At 45.4% G+C, this 2,021-nt stretch overlaps 1 protein-coding gene across 1 annotated transcript; it reads right to left on the reverse strand.

The window, feature by feature from the left end:
* Positions 1-186: 186 nt before the first annotated feature.
* PHALS_00756 (uncharacterized protein) lies at positions 187-410 on the reverse strand (the record flags this gene model as incomplete). Its single annotated transcript, XM_024730485.1, has 2 exons — positions 187-348; positions 402-410. 2 exons carry the CDS (start codon positions 408-410, stop codon positions 187-189), a joined length of 171 nt encoding a protein of 56 aa, XP_024580757.1.
* Between the last annotated feature and the right edge of the window lie 1,611 nt (positions 411-2,021).

The raw sequence follows: 2,021 nt of genomic DNA on the forward strand, positions 1-2,021 counted from the left end.
TAGCCAGCAGGCCCTCCTCTCCAACAGCCTCCGCCAGCGCTCACCTTGCGCTCCCAACTTCGCCTTCCCCCGCCAGCGTTTCCTCGCCTGCGCTACGTGACATGGAACATGACAAGAGCTAGAAATACTCGATTTTAACAATTTTTGCCGCGAGACATACTGACATGGTATCCGTTTGTAGCATCTCTAGGGCCCCCGCGCATGATCTTTGCTTTCGACAGTCGTGTGCCGTTCCCAATTTGACAACGCTATTTGATTTGCCAGTAAATTCATGCCTCCTCCAAGTTCAGAACGTTGATGTTGAGTCCCGAAAAGCTGAACAGTGGGTTCCACCTCTTTTGAAAGCGCCTAACGCCTAGACATACTTGTCGTTAACCGAAACTTCAACGGGGTACAAGTACTTCTGACATATACTTAATTTTGCGTGACGGAGCTCGACACTCTTTTCAAGAGATTCGTTGGCTGACCCTGCACACAAGTTCGATTACTTGCATCGATCAATCGAAAAGAAATGGACGTACAGAGCATTTGAGTGTTCACTACTGTCACTGATGTTGTGTCTGCCAATATCAAGATATTGCTAAGAGGCTATTCAAATGCTCTCTGCCCCCTCAGTCGGGCTAGGGAACATATCCTCTGGTGCGCTTATGTGAACTTTCTCTCCCGCTTTAAAACAAAAAATCTGTAGTATGCAGTCAATGCAATACCATCTTTCTTAAAAGGTTTGCGCTGATGAAGATGTCCTCGATACGAGCCGCACCTGTACTGTACCACAAAAGAAAAACAACACATTTGCGCACCGAAATGGAAGACTTGTCGCTTGACGGAATCATTAACAAGCGCCAAAACGAAAAGACTTACAAACGTAGACTGCTGACATGTGGTCCACGTTCCATTCCTTCATTGCTCACGACGACCCGATACCAAATATTTCTGTCACGTCTAACCACCGATTTGATTGCTTTTAAAGCGACACACGCATCAATGCATGATTGATATAAACGATATCATCGTGGATCGCGCTGACACGCTTTTGATAGTCGAAGAAGGACTTTGCCGCACATGGACCCCCCATAAAGTCCTGATTGTTATTCGAGAATGACCAAATCTAGCCTTCGATATCACTGGTACTTAGCACATTGTGGTTGCTCTACTGGGTCGTATCGATGCGCATTACGGTAATGCTTCCGCTGACGGCTACTGAGCACAAATTATGCCAGCATCGATCTAACATAAGGCAAATATTGGAAGGGTGAGAGGCGTGGCGGTAGCAAGGCATGGATCAACAGCCCCCTTTTGGCTCGCTCTATTGCCGTGCAGCTCTCTTTAATTAATACCACTATCAACGAGTTCATAGTTTAAGATTTAGCGCTGCCTCCCATCCTTCAAAGTGAGAAAGCAAGTTGACATTTTTATGTGCGTTGTCCTCGGAAAGCTGACGTCTAGTGTTCCTGCTGACGGCAGTGTCATCTTTCCTTTCCAACTCGTAGAGGAATAATGACTATGGGACGTAAAAACTTAGCTTTTCACCAGTCAAGACAATTTTTGGATGAGTGCATGATGTGTGGAAAGGAAACAGAGAATAGGTAGGAATCAATTCGATCAAATTGCTCAATTTGACCCAGTTCTAAAAGCTGCTTCATTGTTCGTCACGACGTTGATAACTGCTCGTCTCGCAAGCGACACGACCAAAAATCGGGTTGCGATACGAAGATCTGCCGGAAAATCGACCCGTTTAACATCATGGATGTCGACAATGCGTTGGACAAAGCTGGTGTTTTATAAGACGAGTCGACCCCTTAACGAGTCATCAGAATTATCTCTGATATTCGGCGCATTCGATAGCATACACACATATCGTATGATAAGAGTCATTGACTTGTGAGTTAGTCCTCGATTCGGATGACTAATCAAGTTTTCTAATGGACTTGCTGATCCAGCAACTTCACGCGTTGCGGGTCTCTTGTCAGCACAGTTTTTATTTCAACAATGCGTTGGATATTATCAGCGTCATCCATGAA

Source organism: Plasmopara halstedii, assembly GCF_900000015.1.
Source record: "Plasmopara halstedii genome assembly, contig: Scaffold_1211, whole genome shotgun sequence".
In the NCBI taxonomy this organism is placed as follows: Eukaryota; Oomycota; class Peronosporomycetes; order Peronosporales; family Peronosporaceae; genus Plasmopara; species Plasmopara halstedii.